We start from the raw sequence: 26,615 nt of genomic DNA, 5'->3' as shown, positions 1-26,615 counted from the left end.
TTTATTATGTTAAAGATTTAGAAGTCAAATAATGTACTTAGATCTATTTCAAGATGTTTCTAGTTCAGAAAAACTAGAGAAGTCTACTTTTCAGATTTTTATGCTAATAGACAACTGTATAGTGTCTCAGTTACTTGTTAGAATGGATCATTTTATGCAGCAAATATTATTTGGAGTCGAAGACACTGGAATAATTTTAAACTTATAGAAGGATGTATCACAAAGGAAATACTCACTTTTTTTCACGGAATTACTTAGAAAATAATACTGTCCTACATCCTATAACCATGTAATTGGACCTTTTAAATAATGAAGCTAGGCATTAAAACTTTTGGGGAGTTAATCTGAAGTTTTTCTTAATGTGAACATAGAATTGTGCCTTTCAGACTGCCTTTTCCCTTGACAGTGGCTGCCCTCATTCATTTAGTTGGCAGATAATTGTTAAACATAAGCTTTGCATCAGGCAATTCGTGTGCTTGCTGTAAGCACTAGGGATATAGTGGTAAATAAGACAGAAAAGATCCCTGCTCTTGAGATTGTTTCAGTAAGGAAAAGACAAACAGCTAAGTAAATAAATAAATGAAAAGGGGAGGGTAGGTAGGTGATAAGGTCAGAGAAGAAGGCAGTGGCTAGATCATGTAAAGCCTTGTCAGGACTTGCAATGTATTTTCTGGCTTTCTAAAATATAATTAACCGACCTTTAAAAATGCTTTCTCAAAGGATTGCCCTGTACCATCAGATTATATCCTGAACCAGTCTAGTAATTTCAAGTCCTTGATTAAGTTGATCTTATTGGGGCAGTATGATCTTCCTCTGGTGCTTCCCCATAGGTTTTCTTTGAGCCTTATAGATTAACTAGTGAGATAGTAACCATGCCTGTGGCATCTGCTTATTAGGATGTTATTCAATCTGTATTTCATTTTCCCAACTATCCTTCAGAGCTTTGAGTAGTGGAAAAACTTAGTAATTATAGACTTTCTCTGGTGGCTTCTGTAATCATTCTCTTTTCTCCAAGGAGTGAGAAAGACTGGGTCTATATGTTTGGAGAAAAGAAAATTGATCATATTTTTCCTTTTTTTTAGAGCTCCAAGCCTTACATGAAATGGTCCAGCAGAAAGTTGTCACTTTGCTAAGTGACCCTGAAAATATCGTGAAACAAACCTTAATGGAAAATGGAATAACACGGCTGTGTGTATTCTTTGGACGTCAGAAAGCCAATGATGTTTTATTGTCCCACATGATCACTTTCCTGAACGATAAAAATGATTGGCATCTGCGTGGAGCTTTTTTTGATAGTATAGTTGGTATGTTTTTTGCTTGTTTTTAAATTTATCTTTAAGATTCGAATTATCTTCTCAAACATACTTTCATGCAGTCTGAAAGGTGACAGTACTACCAAATTTTATTAGTAATGAAATGAGTTCCTGGTATTTCTGTCTTCATGCTGCTTTTGGTTGATGGAAGTATCTTTTTTTTTTTTTTTTTTTTTTTTTTTTTGCGGTACGCAGGCCTCTCACTGCCGCGGCCTCTCCCGTCACGGAGCACAGGCTCTGGACGTGCAGGCCCAGCGGCCATGGCTCACGGGCCCAGCAGCTCCGCGGCATGTGGGGTCTTCCCGGACCGGGGCACGAACCCGTGTCCTCTGCATCGGCAGGCGGACTCTCAACCACTGCGCCACCAGGGAAGCCCCTGATGGAAGTATCTTAGTTGATCAAGGGATTGGTTAATAAAACTGATATACCCTTATAAAGGGATACCATGTGGTCATTAAAAAGTATGTTTTAAAAGAAAATTTAATGACCTGGGAAAGTACCATGAAATATTATTAAAATGACTGAACCCAGTTGTGTAAAGGTAACAATAACAGGTCTGAATATACTAAGATGTGAACAGTGATTATCTCATGTTTGTCAAATTTTCTATAGTAAACATGCATCACTTTTACAATCGGAGAATAACAAAGTATAATTATGATTGAAAATCAATCTAATTAGAAAGAATTAAAGCTTATAGGCTTTGCTTTTTGTAAACTGAAAATTTGTGAAAATTTAATCAGCTTTTTTCCTACTTTTTCAAAATGTTGTAATTCTTAATTTTCAGATTTATCTAAAGAAGAGAGACATCTTGTATTTTATATGCATATGACTCCTCTTGCATTTAGATTCAAAATTAGAAAGAAATGGACTTTATTTTGGTAGATTGTCATGTTTGACACAAGATTTAATATTTTTCTTTTTGGAGTAATAACTGATCATTTTCCACCTGATTGTACTGACCTTTTCAGTTTTAGTTTGGGTCATTTATGAAATGTTATATGCTAAAGCCATATTATTAAAATTACCCACTAACCCTTTTTATATCATTTTACACATGATTATAAAGCTTGTCTATTAACTCAAAAGATTTAAAGACTGTTCTGCACACTGGAAAGCTTTGCAGGTATCCAAGCTTTCTTGTGTAGTAGCAGAAGGCTGTAATAGGGTTTAGATTTTGATTTCCAATAATCTGGGAAAGTAACTGCTAAAAGGTTTGCTGTTGGATGTTTTTCCTAAAAAATTAAAAAAGGAAAGAAACTCATATAGCAACAGTATTCCTATTTTTGCGAATATTATTGTGTAATGTTTTGGAGAAAAGGGTACTTACTACTTTTGAAAAGCCTTGAAATTGCTGTTCTTGCTTTGTTATAACTGGAGATTACTGTACCTCCTCTTTTCAGACATCTGTAGTTTGTTTTTAATTTTTACATTAGTTTATTGATTCATGTCAGCCCTCCATCTTGGACTCCATCTAACTCAGTTTCTAAATTCAGTATGCTTCTCACACCTTTCTGTCTTTCATGCGCTCTTCTTTCAAATAATCTTATTTTTATTTCTTTTCTTGGGAAAAGGTGGTTCTTGGAACTTCATCTATTGATTAATTCATGTGTACTTTGAAAAATGGCCTTTTTTTCTTTTTTTCTTTTTTTTTTTTGCGGTATGCGGGCCTCTCACTGTTGTGGTCTCTCCCGTTGCGGAGCACAGGCTCCGGACACACAGGCTCAGCGGCCACGGCTCACAGGCCCAGCCGCTCCGTGGCATGTGGGATCTTCCCAGACCGGGGCACAAACCCGTGTCCCCTGCATCGGCAGGCGGACTCTCAACCACTGCGCCACCAGGGAAGCCCGAAAAATGGCCTTTATGTTAGTTCTTTTTTCATTTTAAAATGATTTTCATTGATTTTTTTGCTTGTTTATAAAAGTAACATGTACTTGCTGTAGAAAAATTGGAAAATTCTTGAAGAAAACAAATCCCCTCCAATCCTCTAGCCCACGTACAGCCTCTGTTAATGTTTTGGTTTTTTCTTCCTTTGGGTCATCCTTGCCTTCTCCTTCCACCCATCGTCCCGTTCTGCCATCTGTGAGGCCTTGTCGTGTGCTGGCTAAGAGCAGGCACTCTTGGCGACAGACTTCTGGGTTCAAGTTCTGGCTTTGTCACCTACTGGTTGTGGTTCTAGGGGAAATCATTTAATCTTTTGTGTGTCTTAGTTTCCCTATCTGTAAAATGGGAATAATAATATTACCTAACTCACTGGTTGTTGCGAAGATAAGATGAATTAACATATGTAACAGTGCCTGGCACATAAGTGCTATGTATGTATTATATTACTTCTTAGTCTTGTTATTTTTTAAACCTTTTTCTAGGAACATATGTATATTCTAAGCATTTTCTCATGTCATTAAAATTTTTTTGAAACCATAATTTAATAGAAATATTTCATTATACAGTTTTATCAAAATTTATTTAACTCTTCTTTTGAATATTTAAATTGTTTGAACTTTCGTCAACCATATATTATACACATAATTATTTACATAAATATTTGCCTGATTATTTTCTTAGGCTAGAAGTCTGAAATTTTAATTACTGAGTTAAATAATATGAACATATTTTTAAAACTTGACACATTTTATAAGCTTTTCAAAAAGATTATATCATTTACTACTCTGATCAGCATTGTTTGATAGTACTGCACAGCCTTCCAGTGTGGAATAGGCTTTAGTCAACCTTTGCCTGTTGGTAGCTTAAAGCAATGACTTGTTTTAGTGTATATTTATTTGCTTATCAGTGAAGGTGAAAAAAATTTCTCATGTTGATTACTCATTCATGTTTCTTACTCTTTGAATTTTTAGTTTATTATTTTGGCCCCTTTTTTGATGGTATTATGCTTTTCTTATTGATTTTTTTCTGAGCCTTTTATATATACATTAAAAACAATAACTTTTTATCTTTTCTATGGCACTTTTCTCAAATAACTTGACTGTTATTTTTTATGTCTTTTAAAATAATTTTAGTGTTGTCTATTTGATCTTTTCCTTTGTGATTTTTTTTTTTTTTTACTTTTGTGCTTAAATATTTTCCCATTTCAGAATTAGGTTAATAATTTGTTGGGCGCATGTCTGTTTTGTTTTGCTTTGTTTTAATGCTTTATTTTTTCACATAAAAATATGAACTGTTTAATTGATCTTTATTTTGGGCTGTGGTATGAGGTGAAATCTAAATTTTTCTCAGAAATATAACCAATTTTCCTAACACTATTTACTAAACATTTCATTTATTTTCCATTGATTTGTGAAGCTTCTGTTATCACCTGTTGCATGCATATATGTTTTAGGGTTACTTTTCTAGATATCCTATTCCATCGATTTTTTTTTTACTTCTGTACTCAATATTATACTCTTTTTATAGCTATATTATATTTTAATTATTATATATTTATAAGCAACTTTAGTATCTGTTAGAGTAAGCTCCCAGATGTCAATCTTCTTTTCCAAAATATTTTGAGCTATTTTAGCTCATTATACATTTCAGTTTGTAAAGTTTTTAAATATAATCCAATGGAATTTTAGACAGCGTTTTTTCTTTTATTACAGAAAAAAAATTCTAAAATTATTTCTCAATACAGTAGAAATATGCTTTTGCAGATCACTCAAAATATATGAAGTAAGTATGGAAGGCAATAGTTGCACTTTCCAGAGGCACCTACTCTGGTTTGTGGTTTTGGTTTGATATCTTCAGGTGATTATTGCCATGTCTCTAAATAGTATTTTCATATTACTCTTTTTAGGATTATCAACTTTACACTTTATCTCTTGACTTTTTCGTATGCCACATGAAGATTTAACTCACTCATATCATACCCCAATCCCCCTTCGCCTCTGTTTTGAGATGTAGATCTTTAGTTTTTGTTTTTATAACTTTAAATAATTCAACCTGTTTCTTATTGGTCTACTTCTTACTTGGACTACAAGAAATTTAGTGCCTCCCTTCCTCCCTTCCTCCCTTCCTTCTTTTCGTTTTTCTTCCATTCTAATTCTTTTGTTGGTTAATAATTCAACTAATTGTTAATTGACAGTTCAACTAAACAACTGCATTTTCATAGTTGATAATATTTACATTCTGTTATGTAATTGTACTAAAGTCTTTTGTGCTTGTATAGACTGATTCTGAAAATTCAAAACAATTTACATGATTAAGAATGTGTAACTTTTATTGACTTTAGAGCCAAGTAGTGCACTATATTTATAACTGCTTCACCACAATTCTAATGCCATAACTCCTTTATCACTTGATGAGAATGTTTATAGCATCAAGGATTCTTTTTTCTATCGTCTGCAAACTACTAAATGCACATTTTAATTTATATCATTTTTACACTATGACTTTCTTGAACAACTTTTTTGTTTGTCATGGAGTTTCAGAGTTTTTTGTTTTCCTTTTAGAGAGAAAAGTAATATACCTTCCTCACTTTATATTATCTAGCTTCTTTCTTACCGGTTTTATCTATTGCTTGTAGTCTGTTCCATTTTTCTTCTTGATAACATTTTCGAAGTTTATTGATCTTTAGGTCTAATTTGGGCTGATTAATTTCTAGCTCTTTACTAGCTATTATCCTTTTTTCCCCATTGAATTCCTGGGTTATATCTACCATTTTGTACATTCTACATTTTCTTTATTTTCCTGGAGTACATCCCTAAGTACTTTCTTAGAAATGTTTGCATGGGAGGTAAACACATATAGTCCTGGCATGTCTCAAAATGACTTATTTTTGTTTTCTTATTTTATTGACAGTTTAGGTATAAAATTTCGCCCATAACCTTGAAGGTCTTGCCCTGTTGTCTTCTAGCCTACATTGCTGCTGAAGATCATCTGATGCCAGTCTGATTCTACTTCCTTTTTAGGGAATCTGTATTTTTCTTTCTGTAAGCTCATAGGATCTTTTTTTCCCTTGGTGCCGCAGAATTTCTTGCAGATTTGCATTGGTGTGGGTCTTTTTCATCTATTTTGCTGGGTAGGAAATGCAGCGTCCCTGCCTGGATTGTTGCTCGATATATTTGACTTTTGATTAATTTTATTGTTTTACTTAATGGCATTTGTACTTTCAGGTATAAAACAGTCATGTAATATTGCTTCTCTTTTTCAGGTGTTGCCGCCTATGTTGGCTGGCAAAGCTCCTCAATTCTCAAACCCCTGTTGCAACAAGGTCTTAGTGATGCTGAGGAATTTGTTATTGTGAAAGCTCTTAATGCCCTTACCTGTATGTGCCAGTTAGGGCTGCTGCAAAAACCCCATGTCTATGAATTTGCCAGTGATATTGGTAAGTTTTTGTTTCTCAAAATTAGGATGGGAAAATTAGGGAGTGGTAAGAGAAATAACAACTGATAGGGCATTGTAAAGTTTCTAGGCAATCTAGAGTGAGATTTTCAGCTTCATTGTCCCTGTTTTGTGTGTGTCTGTGTGTGCACACCCATGTGCATGCTTATGCCTGCATGCTTGTATGTATGTGAGCGACACGTAGGCACACACACAGGAGCACTGGCCCTCCAGCCCAGGTTGGGAAATATACCTTTGTTTCAATCTGTAGTTAAGTCTTGATGATCCTTGAAAAATGAAGATTTTTTTTTTCTTTTGAAACACAATGTGCATTAAGTCTTTAACTGCTCTGAATAGTCAGCTTATGTTTTTGGACACTTGACCATTAATCAAGTTGAAACTGGATGTGGAGGATTGTCTGTGACTTCTGTCATTGCACTGATCTCCAGTTAAGCATTCGTAGTATTGACGTTACTACTGTTAGTAATTTTATTAAACAATGAAAGGAATTAATTCCTTGACCTTTATAACAGTTATCTAGGTCCATCAACTTAAAGTTCAGAATAAGAGCAAACAGGTACATGTGACACATTGTAAAATTAAAAATACTAGAAGCTCTTAGTCTTCTTAACACTTCATTTTAAGAAAGTAACCAATGTATTGATAAGATTGCAAGTTGGCTTTGCACTGAGAAGACGTGAAATCTTAGGAAATTGCATTTTTAGATAAAATACTTTATTGCTGCTGAATGCTTTGCCAAGAAAATTTATAGAAAGCCAAAATTAGTTAGATTTGGTTAATAGGTTTTTCTTGAGGCAATCCTCAGAGAAAAAAGACAAAGGAGTTTTTATTTTGATAGTTGAAATTAGATGGTTAGATAGTAGGTATAAAATGTCTGGAAGTTTTTAGGCATGAATGTAGCTTTTTAAAAGAAAAATTTTTTGGAAATCTGAGCCTATATAGGTTTCTTATTTTGTACTCTTAATATTTATAATCATTCTTTTAGTTTGTAACACTAATTTGGTTTGAATTTTTTGATGATTATGTTAAAAAAGTGACAAATTTAATAGAAAAGTTTTGAGTATTGGCAACATAATCATGATAAAAATCTCTATTACACTGAAATGATTTTGATTTTTTGTGTAAGCTGCAGAGTGCTAAACCTTGAGGGAGTCATCTCTGTTTTCTTCTTAATTTTTAAAAGAGCTAATAGCTTGGGAAACAAAAATTATTAATATAATGAAAGATGTTAGAATGTTTTTTGAATTTCTTATCCTGTGTAGTGTAAGGCAGACGTAGAAAGCACCCCTTTTCATAATAATATTAAAGAGAAAATGTATCATCTTAACACACATATCTTGCTGCCTGGAATATTTTCCTGCTCATTCTCATTGTGTGAATTCTCACATCAGTGTTTTCTTTTTTTCTCCTGTGAAAGTGGCATTACCTCCTAAGGGTCGAGTTTTTCTTGCTTTCGACTTTGATTTTCTTCATTCTAATGAAAATCTTTGTATATAAATATGTACTTGTATACTCTAATTTCACATAATACATTCCTTCTGTTGCCTAATTATTTGGAAATTATTTTTGAGATTTAATATGGCATATAACTAGCATTTTATTTATCTGCAAAATGGATGTCCATCCATTTTTAAGCAAAAATTATCATAAAAGATAGTTTTTTACCCCTCCTGTCAAATTTTGCAGAAATTTTTCTGAGTCCTATGGGTTTTAGTCATTGGTCATAGGATGAACATATGGGGTCCTCATGTATCTTAAGTTTAGTATCAAAATAAATTATTATCTTTAGATATAGAATAAACCTAATGTGGTACAACTTTTTGGGTGTGATGCTTTCTTAGAACTGGAACTGAATTTGGTACTAGCTGTGGGGAGGAAAAAAACCGTTGCTGAGAAAAATCAAGCAAATAGTCACTTGTTGGCATTTTGAACTATTTAAAAGAAGAAAGTTTTCAATAACTTAGAAACACCTACTTACTTAAAACAAGTGATAAACTGTATGCATCTCTCTGTTCTGTCTTTATGCGTGGTTAGCCTGTTGTAGTGATTCTTAAAGGGAATTATGGTGGTGGTGGTGATTATCATGATTAAAAACTACACTCTTCCCACTTAGACATTGTGAAAACTCACCTTTCCATCTTCTTGTCCCCAGATAATTGGAAATGTATTGGATGTTTTATAGGAAATCCTTGATTCTGGTTTCTTGTATTTGGAGTCTTGCAGGTTCTTTGTATCAGTTAGCTACTGACTGATATAATAATGCTGTACAACAATCAACCACAAAATCCCAGTAAATCCTTCGGTCAAGTTCTCAGCGTGCATCTGTGAGCTCAGTGGGTGGCTCTGCTTTAGGCCTTGCATCTCCCAGACGCCTGTGGTGATTGTGGTTTATCTGTCTCATTCTGGGGCCCAGGTTGGAGGGGCAGCAACCACCCAGGTTATGTTCTGGGTGATGGCAGAAGCCTAGCTCTGCCACACATTTCAAGCCTCTGTGTTACATCTGTTGACATTCCACTGGCTAGAGCAGGTACTGTGTCTTAGACAAGAGGGAGGGACAAGAGAAATACCCTTTGTACACCATGAGCACCAGGCAAGAGTGACCATATAACAGAGATAACACAAAGAATTGGGACCACTATTTCAGCCTCATCTAGTGCCTAACTCCGCCAGGTCATCTTGAGTTTATTTCTTTTTTGGAGATTTTTCAATGGTTTTTCCAGTCCTCATTTTCTCTGTTGTGAGAGGGAAACAACCAGCCCTCCCTTGTTGGCCATCTCAGAGGCTGCAGGGTGTTTATGAAATAATCAAAACCACCTCCATGTGTAGTTAGAAGAATTGGAAATGGGAGAACTTTGGAGACAGATATCTTGAACAATTTTCTCCTCTTCCCCTATTTATATAAGTAATATTAGCATGAAATAGTACTTTTTTAATCATTTCTTATTTTTTAAATTTACTTTTTATTGAGGTAACATTGGTTTATAACATCATTTAAGTTTCATGTGTGCAACATATTTCTACTTCTGTACACACTACAGTGTGCTTACCACCAAAAATTTAGTTTCTGTCCATCATCATTCAGTTGATCCCCTTTACCCATTTTGCCCTCCTCCCTGCCCCTCCCCATCTGGTGACTATTACTCTGTCCTCTGTATATGCTTGCTTTGGTTTGGTTTAGTTCATTTATTTTACTTTTTTTGTTTGTTTGTTTTTTATATTCCACATATGAGTGAAATCATGGTATTTTTCTTTCTCAGTCTGACATATTTAACTTAGCATAATACACTCAGGGTCCATCCACATTGTTGCAAATGGCAAGATTTCACCTTTTTTAATGGCTGAGTAATATTCCATTGCATATTTATACCACATCTTCATCCATTGATGGGCACTTAGGTTGCTCCTATATCTTGGCTATTGTAAATAAAGCTATGGTGAACATAGGGGTGCATGTATCTTTTTGAATTTGTATTTTCTTATTCTTTGGATAAATACCCCAAAATAGCTGGATCTTATGGTAGTTCTGAATGTTGAGAAATTTCCACTCTGTTTTCCATAGTGGCTGCACCAATTTACATTCCCACAGTATATGAGGTTTCCTTTTCTACACATCCTTTCCAACACTTACTATTGCTCATCTTTTTGATAATAGCCATTCTGACGGATGAGAGGTGATGGCTCATTGTAGTTTTGATTTGCATTTCCCTTATAATTAGTGATGGTGAACATATTTTCATGTGTCTGCCAGCCAACTGTATGTCTTCTTTGGAAAGATGTTTGTTCAGCTCCTCTGCCCACTTTTTGTTTAGGTTGTTTGTTTTTTTGTTGTTGAGTTGTATGAGTTCTTTATATATATTGGACATTAACCCCTTATCAGATATATGACTTGCATATATCTTCTCCCACTCAGTAGGTTGTCTGTTTTGTTGATGGTTCCTTTTGCTGTGCAGAAGCTTTTTAGTTTGGTGTAGTCCCATTTATTTATTTTTGCTTTTGTTTCTTTTGCCCAAGGAGACATAGCTAGAAAGATTTTGGTAAGACTGATATCAGAGAGCATGCTGCTTATGTTTTCTTTTAGTGGTTGTGTGCTTTCAGGTCTTTAATTCATTTTGAGTTAATTTTTGTGTATGGTGAGAGATAGTGGTCTAGTTTCACTTTTTTGCATGTAGTTGTCCAGTTTTCCCAACACCATTTAAGAGACTGTCCTTTCTCCATTGTATGTTCTGTGCTCTTTTGTTGTCCACGTGTGGGTTTATTTCTGTCTGGATGATGATTTACCTATTGATGTAAGTGGGGTGTTAAAGCCCTTTCTGTTACTGTGTTGCTGTCAGTTTCTCCCTTTAGGTCTGTTAATAATTGTTTTGTATACTTTGGTGCTTCTATGTTAGGTGTATATATGTATATTAATCACTGTTATGTCTTTTCAATGAATCGTCCTGTTTATCATTATATACTGTCCATCTTTGTCTTTTGTTACCTTTTTTTGGCTTGAAGTCTATTTTACTTGATATGAGTTTGGCTACATTCCCTCTCTTTAGGCTGTAATTTGGAGTGTCATCTTCCATCCCTTCACTTTGATCCTGTGTCTGTCTGCAGAGCTGAGGTGAGTCTCCTGGAGGCAGCATATAGTTGGGTCTTGTTTTTAATCCATCTGGCCACTCTGTGTCTTTTGATTGGTGAAGTCAACCAATTTAAATTTAGGGTGATTATTGATAGATGAGGACTTAGTACTGCCATTTAATCTTTTGTTTTCTGGTTGCTCTATATCTTCATTGTTTCTTTTTCCTTGTGTTTCTGTTTGCCATTTTGGTTTGGTGGTTTTCTGTGATATTTTTCTCAGTTTCCTAATTTTTTTTTTTTTTTTTTTTGAGGTACGCGGGCCTCTCATTGTTGTGGCCTTTCCCGTTGCGGAGCACAGGCTCCGGATGAGCAGGCTCAGCGGCCATGGCTCATGGGCCTAGCTGCTCTGCGGCACGTGGGATCTTCCCAGACTGGGACACGAACCCGTGTCACCTGCATTGGCAGGCAGACTCTCAACCACTGCGCCACCAGGGAAGCCCCCCTCATTTTTTTAATGTTTCCTGTCTCTGCTCTAGATTTATGTTTGTGGTTACCATGAGGTTTGTATAAAACATCGCATAGGTAAAATAATCCTTTTTCTACTGATGGCATCTTCATTTACCTCTGTGGGTTCTGTCCTTTTCCGCTTCCCTCTTTGTCATTTTGTTGTCTTAAACGATCCCTTTTATGTTGTGAGTTTGTTACCAAATTGAAGTAGCTATAGTTAGTTTTTCTGCTTTCCTCCCCCCTTTAACCTCCTTTATTATGCTATAATAAAGTGTTTAAAAACCTGTTCTCATAAAGAGTTGCTGTTTTCTGAGTCTGTGTATTTATCACCTTACTCAAAGTTCTATTTACTTCTGCCTTTTTGTTTCTGGTAGATGACAGGTCCAGTGTTGATGAACTCCCTCAGCTTTTGTTTGTCTGGGAAACTCTTTATTTCTCCTTCATATGTGAATGATAACTTTGCTGGCTAGAGTATTCTTGTGTCACAGTTTTTATCTTTCAGTGTTTTGAGAATGTCATTCCATTCCCTCCTGCCTGTAGAGTTTCTGCTGAGAAATCTGCTGGTAGCCTGAGTGGGGTTCCTTTGTAGGTTACCTTTAAAATTCTTTCTTTGTCATTGATTTTTGACAATTTTAGTATAATATGTCTTGGAGAAGGTCTTTTTGCATTGAGGTAATTAGGTGTTCTCTTAGCTTCATGGACTTGTATATCTGGTTCCTTCCCCAGGCTTGGGAAGTTCTCAGCTATTATTTCTTTAAATAAACTCTTTGTTTCCTTCTCCTTCTCTTCTCCTGGGATACCTATTAGCCTAATTATGTCCTTCCTAAAGGAGTCTGATAGCTCTTGTAGAATTTCCTCAGTTTTTAAATATCTTATTTCTCTTTCTTCTTCTACTTTTAGATTTCTAGTTTTCTATCTTTGAGCTCACTAATTCTCTCTTCCATATGGTCTGCTCTATTTCCAGTGCTTTCTAATTGCATTCTCCAACTCGTTTATTGAGTTCTTCAGCTTCAGATTTCTGTTTGTTTCTTTTTTTGAGTTTTAGTCTCTTTGGTAAAGTGTACCTTCTGTTCATTAATTTTATTCCTGAGCTCATTGAACTGTCTCTGTGAGTTTTCTTGTAGCTCGTTGAGTTTCTTCATGACAGCTATTTGGAATTCTCTGTCAGATCTCAGTATTCTTTGACTTTAGTTTCTGGAGAATTTTCATTTCCTTTTTGTGGTACAGTGTTACTGTGGTTCTTCATGGTGCTTGATGAGTTATTCCTCTTCCTGTGCCTTTGAAGTAGTAAAAACCTTTCTACTTGATTGTAATGACTCAACAGGTTGGAAGTTAGAGGTCTTTCTCTTTGTTTTCCAGTAAGTGGCCCGACAGCACAGGTTTTTAATTTCTTTTACCTGAGCTGCCTCTGGTTATATTTGAGAGTCTACAGTTTCCACCCTCCACTGCCTCTGTTAGAGGTGTCGCCCTGTGACCTCATTATTGCTTCTTGTGCCTCTGGTGTTGTTGGTGCTTTGCTGCTGCCAGTGTTGCTGGCATCATTGCCTGGGGCACCAGGATAGTGAGCTCTCCTGCCACGTCCAGGATCCTCTGAGTCCCAGGCTCCACTGTCACAGGGTGAGGGGGAGGATGGGGTGGAGCTGGGATTGCATGGGCATCTCTGCCGTGTCTGGAATTGTAAGGTTCGAGGGCTTTGCTGCTGTGGGTGGAGGTGGGGGGGCCAGAGTTGTGGGTGCCTCTGTGGCTGGAGGGATGGGGTCCCAGGCCCCACTGCTGTTGCTGCCCAGTTACCTGTGATTGCTGCTGTGGGGGAAGGGCAGAGTCATGTGTACACCTCCCCTGCTGCTACCATGTTCTCTGGGGCTGCAGGCTTAGCTGCCATGGTCAGAGGTCCAGGACTACAGTCACCACCTGTACTGTTCTCCTGGTTCTACCTCCTCTGTTTGTTCCAGTCCACCCACCTCTAGCTGTACAGATAAGTGGAATTCTCCTGCATCTGGTGTGTTGGGCAGAGGCACCTTTGTTGAGTTGTGGATGTTTTACTGGTAGTAGATAAAAGGGGAGACACAAAGGGAGCATCTCACTCCACCATGATGTTGACATCACTGTGATAATATTCTTATTTCTCTGTTAGCCTGAATTTCTTCTGAAATTTGTATACTCTAAATGCCGATGCTTTTACATCCTCAGAACAAGTACTTTTTTTTGCTTTTAGAAATTTGAATTTTTTTCTAAATCAGGTTAGTTTGGATGTTTGAATTTTATTCTAAATCTTACTTCCGTTAGTTGAATCATTGACTTTAGGTGTAGTACAGAAAATAGTTAAAATAAAAGCTGTGAAAAGATATTCATTTAATTTTCTTATATCTTAAACTCTTTAAGAATGGGCATCATATGTTTTCTGGCTTTTAGTTTCCATTCATAACGCCTTGTGAATGAATTTATGAGTACTGTATTTGATGTCATCAAATCTTTGCATTAAAAAGAATGTCAGTCAGGCGAAATCATTCCCTTAATTTAAGCTGTGGCTTGGAGGAGAAACAACTCAGTTTCTTTGTCCTTTATGTTGTAAATGGTATGTCCTTGGACTTTGTGGAGGTATTGGGTGGGGGAGTAATAGTTTGCTATATACTGTTGGGACTTTTTATGTCTCTCTCCAATAGTTTTTAACCTAGTCTTGTAAATGAGTATATGCCCACTGATCTTCAGCCCTGACTAAAAATATAACAATTTAAATCCTAAGAAAAGAGGTAGCTATTTTTACTCTTCTATGGTATTGCTGATATTTATGGTAGGAAATATTATAATAGCAGTATGTTCACTTGGTTCAGTTTAAGTCCCAGGATAATTGAGTATATGAAGGCAACCTGATAGTAACATTTGGTATAATCTCTTTATCAATTGTGTTATAAGGTGAAAATTTGTTTATCTTGATAGTGTGAGACTGTTTATGAACATCGTTTAATCCATACCTTTTTTTCCCTCTTAGCCCCTTTTCTGTGTCATCCCAATCTGTGGATACGCTATGGTGCTGTGGGATTTATCACAGTGGTAGCTCACCAAATAAGCACAGCTGATGTCTACTGCAAACTGATGCCTTACCTTGACCCATATATTACTCAACCAATAATACAGGTATGCATGTTCCAACTTGGAATCCATCTTCCCTCCAAACTGTGCCCCTTTAAAGAAAGGTTTAGAGAGTCCTATTTTTATTTAAAATTTTAAAGATTTAAATTGGGCTACAGCATTTTCACATTCCTTTCAAGCTAGTTAATGTTAATGGAACAAACACATTGGAAGGTGAGAGAAGTTCAAGAGACTTACATGTACATCATGTTGTACGTAATGCAGCACTCGGTAGTTCATCCTTTTTCCTTTTGTGCAGTGTTGTAAAGCATCTGGTATTAAGTGAAATATAGCAGAAACATATATTAATGGACCTGCTTTCGTTATAAAAGTATAACTGATTTCAGTCCAACTCCACATTTATAATAAATTTGAAAAAGGATTTTTCAGAAGTTTGTTTTTGGAGCACTAACTGGTTCTGTTTTTTGTTTTTTTTTTTTTTTAAATCTAATGACTACCCCACCCCTCTTGTTCCCTCCCTCCCCCCGCTTACCAAGCAGTGTAGCACTTGATGATAAACTTTGGGTCTTTGGTTTGTACAAGGCAGTTATTTACCAGTTTGTCAGTGTTTATACCCTTCATTTTGCTGGACAGCCAACTATCAAAATAGATATTTAAATTGAATGGACTGTTGAGAGATGATTCTAGCTGTTAAAACATCCTAAAATGTCCTATTTTTTACTAAAAATCTAATTTTGCTTTTGCAAATTCCCATTCCTCTCTAGCTTTCTCTTACTTGTATAAGCCCCAGTGTGCCTTCCCTATGGTTGGAGAAAATGGCCTTGGATATCCTTTGCAAACAAGTGGCTTTGACTGCCTTCAATCCTTACTTTTCATAATAGATTAATCCAATTTGTGAAATCATCATTCTCTATTTCATAGAGTTTGTAGATTTAAAAATTTTTATCCCAAGAAAAGTTTATATATCCGTGAAAGATGGATAATATTGCTAGAAAATATGTCCCCCCTTTTTGAAGTTTATTAAGGCTTCCTTGGAAATCAGGTCTAGAGATTCCTACTACTTTGACTACATATTGTATTTAGAAGTTAGGCTCTTAAACTCATAATGAAAGAAAGAGAAAGTGTTTCTGGGATTGAAAATTGCATGTGTTTGTAATAACTTTTAGTTGTGGCTTACTAAAATAAATCTGATATATAAGTGGTTTGTTAGAAATCACCATTCTCTTTGTTTTCTCAGAAATTATTATTATTATTACTTTTTTCTTTTATCATTGTTTTATATTTTGAAAGGCCAGGCTCAGGAGTTGAGAGACTGATTATATGCTTCATAATTTTTACCTTTCTGCAGTTTGGATTAGACAAAAGATACCTTTTTATGCTGGTTTCTACTGGCCAACTTTCCAGGTAGTTAAATATATCTAAAGAAAGTCCTCTTGGTTACTGTTTAGTAATGCTCATCCTTTTTATTGTAAGTGCATTGGCAAGGAGAATATTCTTGGGGATTAAAAAAGGAGGGATTTTATGAACTCTGTGGAGAGAGTAAAGTTTTTTAGAAGTGGTTGAAGCTATTGGGAAAACCTGATGACTGAAGGGTGGCCCTGTGGCTGTTGAGCATCTTCTCTGGATCAGTACCTTTGGCTACTTGACCTGTGAACTGCAGGTACTTTTTAGATCTAGGAAGTCATCTGACATTTTGGGATCTAGAAAACTTGGGATCTAAACTTTTCTAGTCTGAGTATTTATTAGTAGTATTCAAGTATGATAGACACAGATGTCTACTCAGATGCTAACAATGAATGAAGAAATACCGTAGCTCTCTAAAGGTCACTGGTATTCTTTTTTCTTCTAAGCAAAAACTGCAGATATTGATATCTCCCATTTTCTTAGAAAATGAATATCTATGTTAACTTTACACAGGTTATGTATTTATTGAATTTGAAAACAGATGTACTCTATGTTGTATCTTTGGCTGATTCTTTTTATTTTTCTAATATAGATTGAAAGAAAACTTGTTCTACTCAGTGTTTTAAAAGAGCCAGTAAGTCGTTCTATATTTGATTATGCTTTGAGGTCTAAAGATATTACTAGCTTGTTCAGACATCTTCACATGCGTCAGAAGAAACGAAATGGGTCTCTTCCTGACTGCCCTCCACCTGAGGACCCTGCCATAGCACAGCTTCTGAAGAAATTGCTCTCACAGGTTGTATCACCTTTCTGAAATCTTAACATTTAAATGCAAAATTTATAAAAACATTGAGGTATACATGTCACTCTTAAAAATACTTAAAAATATTTTAAGTTGTATCATAACAAATGAGTAAATAAATCTGGCAAATATGCATTTGCTTTGGTATCTAAGACATATTATGATGATGATAAGGCATTGGATTGAGCTAAATAAAGGAATCATGAGAGACCTAGTAAGTTTTTTTGTGATTACTGGCTATGTAAATGAGGGAAAGAGTAGGTATAACCTTAGATTTAAGTAATATTCTTTTTTTTTTTTTTTTTTTTTTTTTTTTTTGTTTGTTTGTTTGTTTTGCGGTACGCGGGCCTCTCACTGTTGTGGCCTCTCCCGTTGCGGAGCACAGGCTCCAGATGCACAGGCTCAGCGGCCATGGCTCACGGGCCCAGCCGCTGCGCAGCATGTGGGATCTTCCCAGACCGGGGCACGAACCCGTATCCCCTGCATCGGCAGGCGGACTCTCAACCACTGCGCCACCAGGGAAGCCCAAGTAATATTCTTGATTGCATTTCATATTTCATCAAAAATATAATGAAATTCAGTTAAAAGGAACATTACAAAACACAGATGCAATGCAGGAAAATCCTGGTTTATTTCAGTTCGAATTTAGAGAGTCTTCACTATGTGCAAACAGCTAAAATAACTGGGGTTTGTAATGCGTCTTAGATTGAATAAACCAGCAGTTTACTGCTATATCTTAAAAGTCTGTGAATTTGGATCCTTTTAACAAATCTCGTTAGAATTAGGAAGTGATCTTTTTATTATGCTTGGCATTGGTAAGTCCTCTTTAGAAATATTAAATCTAGATTCAGCATCCTGTTTTAGGAGGGATGTGTGGATCCTGGAGAAGACAAGGTAGGAGTGAAACTGGTTAGAAATAAAGGCTATGGTTTCTGAATAAATGTTCTTTGAGACTTAAAGTGAATACTGAGGGACACCTGACTGTCCTTAAGTCTGCAGGACGTCTTGGTTAAGAGAATGAGTATCAGTCATTGTCTTGTCTAAGAGAAAAGAAGATGAGGAAATACTTCCATCGCAGAGAGCGAATTGTTCAGCTTTGGGCTGTAAATCCTTTCATGTATTGTACTTGTTACTGAATGTACAGTGCTGTTTGATGCCCAGACATTGGTTTGGGTGATTGAATGTTGGGATAGGCTTCTGTGGGAGGCTGGTCAATAACCATCTTGGTTCTTTTAGGTCTAAGTTTATCTGGAAACTAGAGCTGCCTCTGAATGTCCCTTCTAGGCCAGTGGTTCTATTTCCTATATTTCAGAGGACTTCCCTTTGATGTGACTTGAATTGCCAGAGAGCTTTTTCTTTGAGTTTTCTTTTAACATTGGCTTGTACATTAGATGTATTTTCCAGTTTATGGAAAATTGGGTATTGAATCACATTTTTCAGTTGTTTCTCCTGAGTAAGTAATCCTTAACAAGATTTCAGCATGCAGTAAAAACCACCCCAATTTAGATGTTTCTTTGAGCTTGGGTGGTGCTATTCTTTGTATTATTCTCTCTCCTGCAAATCCTGTATATTAAGTTGAAAGCTTCTATACTGAAGTTTTCTCTTCTTTGTAAGTCATTAATTACTTCAGGGAGCCACTGCAGTTCCTAAAACTTGCTTTTCACCTTGCTGCGGGTGTCAGTTTTCCATTGCCATGGGTAAAAGGAGGGAGAGGGACGGGACAATTTCTATAGCCTTTCTACTTCCTGCTTCCTACTGCTCTTCTCTCAAACCCTCCCACCATTGCTGCTCCCTTGGTGCCAGCCCCCATCACTGGTGCCATGATGAAATCACTAAACCCACTGACTTGTATTCCTCTACGTGTCAGTGCTTGATGTATTCATTCATCTCTCATTTGTATGAGTGGAAAAGGAATATGGAATTCCCTGTTTTATGTTGTTTCTGTGAATAATAATCTTAGGAGACTCTTCAGGGGCAGGAATACTCTTTATTAAGCTGTAGTTGCTGCTGGTGGAAGGAACAGCAGGCCAGAGTATCTGAGGTCCTCAGAAGTAACAGCACAACACTGGCTTCCGTTGTTTGAGTACATACAGTGAGTCTATACCTTCTATATTGTGTGACTGTCCTTGAAATAAGCTTGAACAATAGTTAGCACCATTTTATTAGATAAGAACACTGAAGCTCAGCAAGCCTAGTTAATTAACTTCCTGTGTGCACACAGTTCAGTAAGTTTCAAAGCTAACATTGGAACCTGAACCTGTCTTTACTCCACATGCCCCTCACTGTGCCACCTTGCCTCTCAGAATAAACAGAGGACAGGGAGCTAAAGCTGAAAGGCTTGCTTGAGTTTTATGTGGACTTAGGAAGAAGTCCTTGGGCGGCTCACCTCTTCCAGCCCTTTGCGAGCCCTTTCTCTGCCTTTCCTTCTTTTTGGTCCCTGCACTACCGAGTTTCTTGGGATTACTAGAGGAGGCTTGGAGCCAGGGGGCGCTTTGGAGGTAGGAATTGAATCCTTTTCCTAAAGTCAGGGATACAGAGGGAAGAGGCATGTTTTTAGCCTCCGCAAGTGGGAATTCTGAAACCTCCTGCAGAATTTTTTTTTACTTGGGGTTCTGCGGTGCTCTTTAGTGTAGGACCACTTGAGGACACTTGAGATACAGTGTGAGTAAAATAGGCCTTTCCAGAGCAGCCTAGCATTGTTTCTGTGGTATGTTCAGAGCACCAGATAATAGACTTAAAGAACACTTTTGGAACATGTGGGAGTTGGAATCTGCCTATACTCCCGATTTTCAATAGGACTTACCATCTGGAGATGACAAATGGCAGGGCTGTTTTAGATTGATCTCATCTATGAGAGCTCCCTGGTTTTTTTTTCTTATTTATTAAATCAGACACTAATACAGAGTACAAAATGATTTCACTCCTTACTTTAAAAAATGACAAATACTTGACATATTAATCTTTTAAATATTTTTAATTAAAATTTTTTTGACTGGGTAGTATAGACACAAGGTGTAAAATTGAAAAGGTATATAAGAAGATATATAATAAAATGTAAGTATAATAAAATGTATAATAAAATATAAGTTTTCCTCTAACCTCTGACTCCTGGCCATCCATTTTGCATTCTCTGTTGATTGTGACTTTTATGCTGTTGGGTGCTGAATCCCTTTATACAGTTGGCCCTCTATATCCATGTGTTCCACATCCATGAATTCAACCAACTGTGGATCGAAAATATTAAAAAAAAAAACAACTCCAGAAAGTTCCAAAAAGCAAAACTTGAATTTGCCTCATGCTGGTAACTATTTACATAGTTGTATTTACAACTGTTTACATAGCATTTACATTGTTTTAGGTATTATAAGTTATCTAGAGATGATTTAAAGTATATAGGAGGATGTGTGTAGGTTCCATGCAAATACTACGCTGCCATTTTATATAAGGGACTTGAGCATCTGTGTATTTTGTTATCCACAGGGGTCCTGTGGATGGCTGTATAGTGTTAGATTTGTTCTACAGTTAAAATTACTTGGAATTGATTTGATCCTGTTAAGCCTTGTTATTGAGCTTTGTTAGGGCAGATCTAGAGCAACCTTGGGTCAGTGGCCAATTTAGCTTGACTCCTAAGGACTTGTGAGGACATGATGCTCTGTCTGGTGAGGTCTCTCATCTCTGGCTGGTAGGAACATGAGTGATCTCCAGCCCTGTGTGAGCTCTGGGATTGTTTGGCTTACTGCTTTCTGGTTGCCTTTCTCTGGTCCCAGGTGATCCTGTTCACACACAAGTAGTTCAGCGCTCAGTGGAAGGCTGGAGGAGCCCTGACCATAGCTCTTGCTCTGTGCCGCGTCCCCCTTCTCCAGGTCTCTGCCCCACACATTTAGTCTTTTGGCTTCCTGGAACTCTGATTTGTCTCTTGAACGTGGCTTTATTGAATCCTATTTGAGTTCCATGGCCTGGAAACTCTTCACAGAGTAAGCTGGGACAGTCATAGGACTCACCTTTATCTTGGGGAATCACAGCCATGTGCTTCCTGTTTTCTAGTGTCTGAAAGTGTTTCATATTTTTTTCTCTGGTTTTAAAGTTGTTTAAAATGGGAGGGTAAATCTTGTCCCTGTTATACATCATGGCCGGAAGCAGAAGTCTGAAGGCACGTTAATGGACTCACATTAGCATTGCACTTTGCTGGGCTTGACCTCTGGTTAGAGCAGAATCTCCCAGCTTGTTTTGCTTTTTCAAGATTGTCTTGGCTGTCCTTTGTCCTTTGCATTTCCATATACATTTTCCAAATGATGTGTCCAAATATTTCACCTTGTCACTTCAATAAAAAAAATTGTTGGTATGTTGATTGAGATTGCATTGGAACCTATAGGAGAGAATCAGATCTTGACAGTGAGTCTTCCAGTCCATGAACATGGTACGTGTCTTCATTTAATTAGATCTTTAATATATCACAATAATGTTTTATGGTTTACTTTGTAGAGCTTTATGCATCTTTAATTATAAATATTTTGGGTATTTGACTTTTAATGCTATTATAATTGGTATATTAAAAAATTGTTTTTGCAGCTGGTATATAGAAAAAAATTTGTTTACTGATCTTGTATCCAGCAACCTTGTCTGACTTAGCAATTCTAATAACTTGCTTATGTGCTTCTTTTGAGTTTGTACATTCACAGTCCTACCATGTGTGAATAGTAGTAACAATATTACTCATTTTTCCCCTATGTGAATCCTTTTGTTTTCCTTGCCTTATTTAAATGAGGAGGATCTTCAGTGTAGTGTAAATGGAATTTGTGATAGTGGGCATTCTTGTCTTGTTTCTCATCTCAGTGGGAAAATTCTCAACATTATACTATTTAGTGTGATGTTTGTTAATAGTTTTTTTGGTACAATCTTTTTATTAGATTAAGGAAATTCTCTTCTATTTCTGGCTTGCTAAGAGGATTATTGTGGAAGAATGTTAAATTTTATCAAATGTCTCTTCTTTATTGAGATCATTGCATGTTTTTTTTTTATATTGTTAATGTGGTTAACTATACTGATTTTCCTATGTCATATCAACCTTTTATACCTAGATTTTTGGACTAATCACAACTTAAGCATATTATATTTATATTTAAATACACTTTTATTGTAAAATACATAAAAAATAATAAACTCAATTTAAATAATATAAAGTAATATAAATATTATGCAAAATGTTTTTTTGCAGTCTGGATTTCGTTTGCTGATACTTAGTTTTTTTTAATTTTTTTTATTTAGACTCATGAATGACTTGTCTTTCAGTTTTCCTTTCTTGTAATTGTCCTTGTCAGGGTTTTTTCTTTTTTTGATGGTGCACTTCTAACATTTTTTATTGAGATATAATTCACACACAATAAAAGTCACTCTTTGAAAGTGTACAGTTCACTGGTTTTTAGTGTATTCACAAAGTTGTGAAACCATCACCACTGTCTAATTCCAGAGCGTTTTCATCAGCTAAAAAGAAACCCCATTCCGGTTAGTTGTCATTTCCGCATTTGCTTCTCCCCCTGGCAACCAGTAAATCTACTTTGTGTTTCTTTGAATTTGCCTGTTTTGGATATTTCATGTAAATGGGATCGTACGATATGTGACTTTTGTGTCTGGCTGCTTTTGCTCTGCAAAATATGTTCAGAGCTCCTCCATGGTTGGGGTATCTCTCCACTTCAGCCTTCATTATGGCCTTATGATGGCCTTCCCTTGTGTGGACTAAAGCAGAGCCTCCTTGTGAGCTGAAACATAGACTAAAAAAAAAGAGTAGAACTCTTACCACAGCTGTCAGATTGTCTAGGCAAATTTTAGGAGAAGTGTAAGTAAATGAATTTCAGGTTAATATTGGAAAATATTCAGTCAAGGATCCCTTATAATTATTGTATCACTACTTTAATGTTATTTTAAGAAACAAGTAATTTCTTAGCTTTCTGACTTTCTAGAGTTTATGTCCTCTTGTGCCAGCAGATTGTGACTATTATCTTAAACTCCAGTTTTAGAGGGATTTTATATTGAGGACTTAGGGAATTGTCATTTTATTTTTTTTCGTTTGCATAATAAAAACATTCTAGAGGAGTCTGTGGATGGTTGGAAAGTTAAGAAAATGCAGAACTGTCCATGTACCAGAATATTTAAGTTGCACATTGAATTTGTTATTTAAATTAGTATTCTTTAGCTGTCAGGCAATTTGAAGTGTCTTGGGTGGATTAACTTATTAAAATTTGATAATAACCGTATGAGGTGGGTGCTAGTAATTATCCTCATTTTATAGATAAATAGAGGTCCAGAGAAAGTGGGTAGCTTGCCCAGGGTCATACAGATTGTAAGTAATGGGGCTGGAATTTGAACCGAGGTAACCTGACTCCAGTCATTCTGTTACCCTGGAATGCTGGTGGGTGTGTTTCTTATATTTGCCTGACAGTCCCTGAGGTGTGCAGAATGCTTTATATATCAGAGTGCCTTCACAACAGTGTCACACTGCGTATTCTCAACACATCTAGGGACCAAGTTGAAGTACATACACTTTCTTTTGCTTCATATTATATTTCCAGAATTTTTGTTTAGATACTAAATGTTTGTTTATTCAAAGTTATATATTAAAGATCTGCTAGTTACCACACACTGTATTAAGTTCTTTGGAGATTTCAAAGATGAATTATATTTGAATGTCGCCTTTTAGAAAGAATGTTAAGATATAAATCATGATACAAGGTTGAAGATGCCACAATAAGGGAGAGTGTCTGGGAGATCAGAGTTATGAGATGTTGTTCTTTATTGATAAATTTCTGTTTCTCTTGCCTTTACTTGCTTCATTTTACCATTCTGACTCTGAAAGTTTAAACTGAGTGGTTTGACCCTTCAGCTGTTAGTCATTTTGAGGCCTGATATTACTTGCAAAAAAAAACCCCTAGGACATATGGTTTCATTTGGTTTTAGGGAATGACGGAGGAAGAGGAAGACAAACTCTTGGCACTGAAAGACTTCATGATGAAATCTAACAAAGCAAAGGCCAATATAGTGGACCAGAGCCATCTCCATGATAGTAGTCAGAAAGGTGTAATTGACCTGGCAGCCTTAGGCATAACTGGGAGACAAGTTGATCTTGTTAAAACCAAACAGGAACCAGATGACAAGCGAGGTTAGTACATTTATGTGTGTGTATGTTTAGCTTGTTATTATTAGTTATTTCATAAGGCTAGTTTTAGCTGATTAGTAGTAAAACTAAAAAGTCACATTCCCCAGATACAGAACTTTCAAATATAGTGAGTGACTCCATTACATAGCGGGAAGATTTGGGGGAGGAAAAGTGGAGAAGTGGGCTAACAGTTAAGAAATTAAATAACCTTCCAAATTCACAGGTCTGTATGTGTCAGAGTCAGAATTCAAACCAAAGCCTAACTCCAAAGCCCTCCTTTTGCTTCTGTGGAAGTATATGATAGAAGGTGAAATTCTGTTTTTTAGTCCTTTAAACACCAACCAAGGCCAATAGTCCATATGAAATGAGGTAAAGTTTCCTAGCTTGTCGCTAGAAGGTAACGCCCAGTGAATTGAAAAGAATAGTCTTGCAAAGGAGAGACTAGAGACACCGTCACCATTTGAAGTCTTGAGATTTAAAATTGTCGGCTTTTGTGACAGTGACATTGACTCTGTGTGAGGGTTTTAAGATCTCACGCATTCTTCCTTTAACCCTTTTTGGAGATACACTCACTTCCAAGCACATGGATCCCTCTATTTTAAGATCCCTTTATTCCAGTATCAGATTTTGAGGGCAGCTGACGAATTACATTTAAAAAAACTTCTAACTGCTGAACTTGGAATAAAGTATTTGCAACTTAATTATTAATGGTTTGCAGCCATAAAATGTAAAGTATTCATACAGGTTAATAAGAAAAACTGCAAGCATCCGAAAGAAAAATAGGGAAGGATTTGAACATACAAGTGATAGAAGAATAGAAATACACATGTTTGAAAGGTCAACAATTAAATGAATGCAAATAGAAATGAGATGCCATTCTCTGCCTATGTGATTAGCAAAGACTGATGCCTGTGTTAGCAAGGGGGCAGGGAAATGGGCATTTTCACTCACTGTTGGTGAGATTATAAATTGAACATATTCTTTTTTTTTTTTTTACTATTTGACTCACCATTGGAAATTTCTCATAGAAACGCTGACAGACATGTGAAGAAATATGTATAAGAATGTTCTCAGTGAAAAAGGAAATAATTGAAATGTCCATTAATAGGAGAATGGTTAAATGTTCAGGTATATTAATTAATTAGGAGAAAAAGCAAGTTGTGAAACTGTATGTATTATTTAATTTTTGCAAAATAATATAGTAATATATCATTCAACTTTATAGTTTATGAGGTTTACAAAGTTATGGGAGCAATTCATGCCAAAGTAAAGTTTTGGAATGCCAAAACTTTGTTACTTAGTGTACTTTTTATAATCAGAGTTTTTGAAAAAAAGCGTTTCTCATCTATCTGTAGTCAGGAGGTGACCGTATTGCAATTGACTTTTTATTCTTTTTTTCCCCCCATGTAACTGATACTGGATATAGAGAGGTCATATTTAGCAGTGTGGTCAGTGACATTTGAAAAGTTGTTTTTGTTGTTGGTTCTTCAGATAAAGTGGTTAGTTGAAATTGAGCTAGCCTTGGGAAACTAGGAAGCAATTAGGTCTAATTATTAACACTGTTGAAAGAGTGCGTCTGTCCATCTGCCCCAGAGATGAAATGAGAGCTAACAAGTTTATATGTAAATATAAATAAATTGGTCGTCATAAAGAACAAATAGCACATGAAGTCCATTGCTGTCCCCCTCCCCCCACAAAGAGCAATAAAAGCACATATTTGTTGTAGATTATTCTGAATCTTTTTTCATAGCTAGAAAACATGTAAAACAAGACTCAAATGTAAATGAAGAGTGGAAAAGCATGTTTGGGTCACTGGAACCACCAAGCATCCCACAGGCCCTACCTAAAGGGAGTGACCAGGAGGTGATTCAGGCTGGGAAGCCGCCTCGTTCCGAGTCCTCTGCTGGCATTTGTGCCCCTTTGTCGACTTCTCCACAGGTATCATCATCCAGGCAGTAGAGCGCCTTTTGTCTTTGGATCCCGTTCTACTGTTTTGGATGTTTAAAGGCTGTGTACTGTACTGGAAAAATCAATACAGTGACTTGTCCTTTAGGGAGGATCTGTTTCTTTCTAAGAGAGGTTTATCTTTAACTTTATAGCTAAGGGGAGGTCTAGTATTGAAAGCACCAAAAAGGTCTCGTTTTAGAGTACTCACCAATAAAGTGGTCTGAAACTGTGGGTTGAAGATGTCATTATGAACTGTTATTCTAATTAGGCTGCAGTGAACCTTTAAAATCTTCTTATTCTTCTTCTAATATAACATAATTATATCTGTAAAATAGCAAAAATACTTCTGGGAAGAAAAGGCCCAAGTTTGTTCTGTGTGAGAAATGTCATCATGATTTTGATATATTTGAGTAAGTTTGTAATTTGAGGTAACTCTTCCCTAGCCAATTATATTTTAATTGAAAAATATGAATTGAACCAACTGATAAATTAAAATTCTCTTCAG

The 26,615-nt window shown here is 36.2% G+C and overlaps 1 protein-coding gene across 6 annotated transcripts in view; it reads left to right on the top strand.

Moving 5' to 3' along the window:
- The window catches only part of PIK3R4 (phosphoinositide-3-kinase regulatory subunit 4), a 74,055-nt gene that overhangs the window by 16,209 nt on the left and 31,231 nt on the right, over positions 1 to 26,615 (top strand). For 3 of the 6 annotated variants that reach the window (XM_032630509.1, XM_032630510.1, XM_032630511.1), the window contains 6 exons: positions 1,083 to 1,304; positions 6,460 to 6,633; positions 14,707 to 14,852; positions 16,804 to 17,007; positions 23,965 to 24,166; positions 25,914 to 26,101. In XM_032630509.1, coding sequence (XP_032486400.1) covers positions 1,083 to 1,304; positions 6,460 to 6,633; positions 14,707 to 14,852; positions 16,804 to 17,007; positions 23,965 to 24,166; positions 25,914 to 26,101 — 1,136 coding nt within the window. Of the gene's footprint in view, positions 1 to 1,082; positions 1,305 to 6,459; positions 6,634 to 14,706; positions 14,853 to 16,803; positions 17,008 to 17,398; positions 17,543 to 23,964; positions 24,167 to 25,913; positions 26,102 to 26,615 lie in introns of all 6 variants that reach the window. The other 3 variants (XM_032630512.1, XM_032630513.1, XM_032630514.1) reach the window with 3 other exon arrangements.

Source organism: Phocoena sinus, chromosome 4 (genome assembly GCF_008692025.1).
Source record: "Phocoena sinus isolate mPhoSin1 chromosome 4, mPhoSin1.pri, whole genome shotgun sequence".
Lineage (NCBI taxonomy): Eukaryota > Metazoa > Chordata > Mammalia > Artiodactyla > Phocoenidae > Phocoena > Phocoena sinus.
The sequence above is the reverse complement of the archived record's forward strand: the minus strand, read 5'-3'. Positions and strand labels throughout refer to the sequence as shown.